This window comes from Octodon degus, unplaced genomic scaffold (genome assembly GCF_000260255.1).
Source record: "Octodon degus isolate 3935 unplaced genomic scaffold, OctDeg1.0 scaffold00043, whole genome shotgun sequence".
Taxonomy (NCBI): domain Eukaryota; kingdom Metazoa; phylum Chordata; class Mammalia; order Rodentia; family Octodontidae; genus Octodon; species Octodon degus.
The window spans coordinates 10,040,610-10,041,524 of NW_004524619.1; the positions used below are offsets into that span (position 1 = coordinate 10,040,610).

At 66.3% G+C, this 915-nt stretch overlaps 1 protein-coding gene across 1 annotated transcript in view; it reads left to right on the forward strand.

Moving 5' to 3' along the window:
• Positions 1-666: 666 nt before the first annotated feature.
• Positions 667-915, forward strand: part of Tkt (transketolase) — a 26,256-nt gene continuing 26,007 nt past the window's right edge. The window contains exon 1 of the mRNA XM_004631637.3: positions 667-851. Within this exon, the coding sequence (XP_004631694.1) occupies positions 745-851 (107 nt within the window). The 5' untranslated portion in view covers positions 667-744. The remainder of the gene's footprint in view (positions 852-915) is intronic.

The window sequence follows — 915 nt, forward strand, 5'->3', positions numbered from 1 at the left end:
GTACTGGGAGTCCAGAGCTACCATGAGTCGCACTCCATCACCACAGACTAGAGTGGTTGCAGAGGCCGGAATTAGTCCCATTGGGCGGATGGGGACTATTCTCTTTGGAACAAGGAAACCACTGCCCTGGGGACTAAAAAGTCGAAGAGTGGGGAAGGCTTTGCTGTCACCTGATGCTCAGACAGTGAGTAACCAGAGGCAGAGGTGGCACCATCAGGGCTCTGAGGGTGGCACCCCCTATGGTCACATCTGTCAATTCCAGCTCACAACCCTCAGCAGCCGGACACCATGGGGCAGCAGGGAGGAGCTGGGTGTTACAGGACGCCACACTGGGGGCACAACTGGGCACACAGGAGCCAATCGTGTGACCTTGAGTGACCTTGCTAATTCCTGATTTGCTCACCTGTAAAGTGGCATTCTCCACGCTCACCTGCCTGCCCAATTCCTCCCAAGACTGCCTGTGGGGAGGAATCAGAAGCCTGCGCGTCAGCAGCCAAGCTCCGAGCCAAACTCCCGCGGTTGCGGGCAGGCCCTGCTAGCGCCCGCGGCGCCCGCGCGCAAGCCCTGGGCGGGGTCCCCGGCGGGCGGAGCCGTCGGCCTGGGGTGATCGGCGCCCCGCCCCGCCCCGCGCGCCCCTCCCCGTGGGCAGGGCCTGGGCCTCTTAAGGCGCCCGTGCCCGGCCTGGTCGCAGTCTGTCGCCGCCTGACCCCGCCGTCCTTTCCCTGTCCCTTGTCCCGCCGCGCCATGGAAGGCTACCACAAGCCGGACCAGCAGAAGCTGCAGGCCCTGAAGGACACGGCCAACCGCTTGCGCATCAGCTCCATCCAGGCCACCACGGCGGCGGGCTCGGGGTGAGCGCGGCCGGGGTCCCGGGGTGCGCTGCGCGGTCTCCCCGCGCCGAGGGCGGCGGCGGGC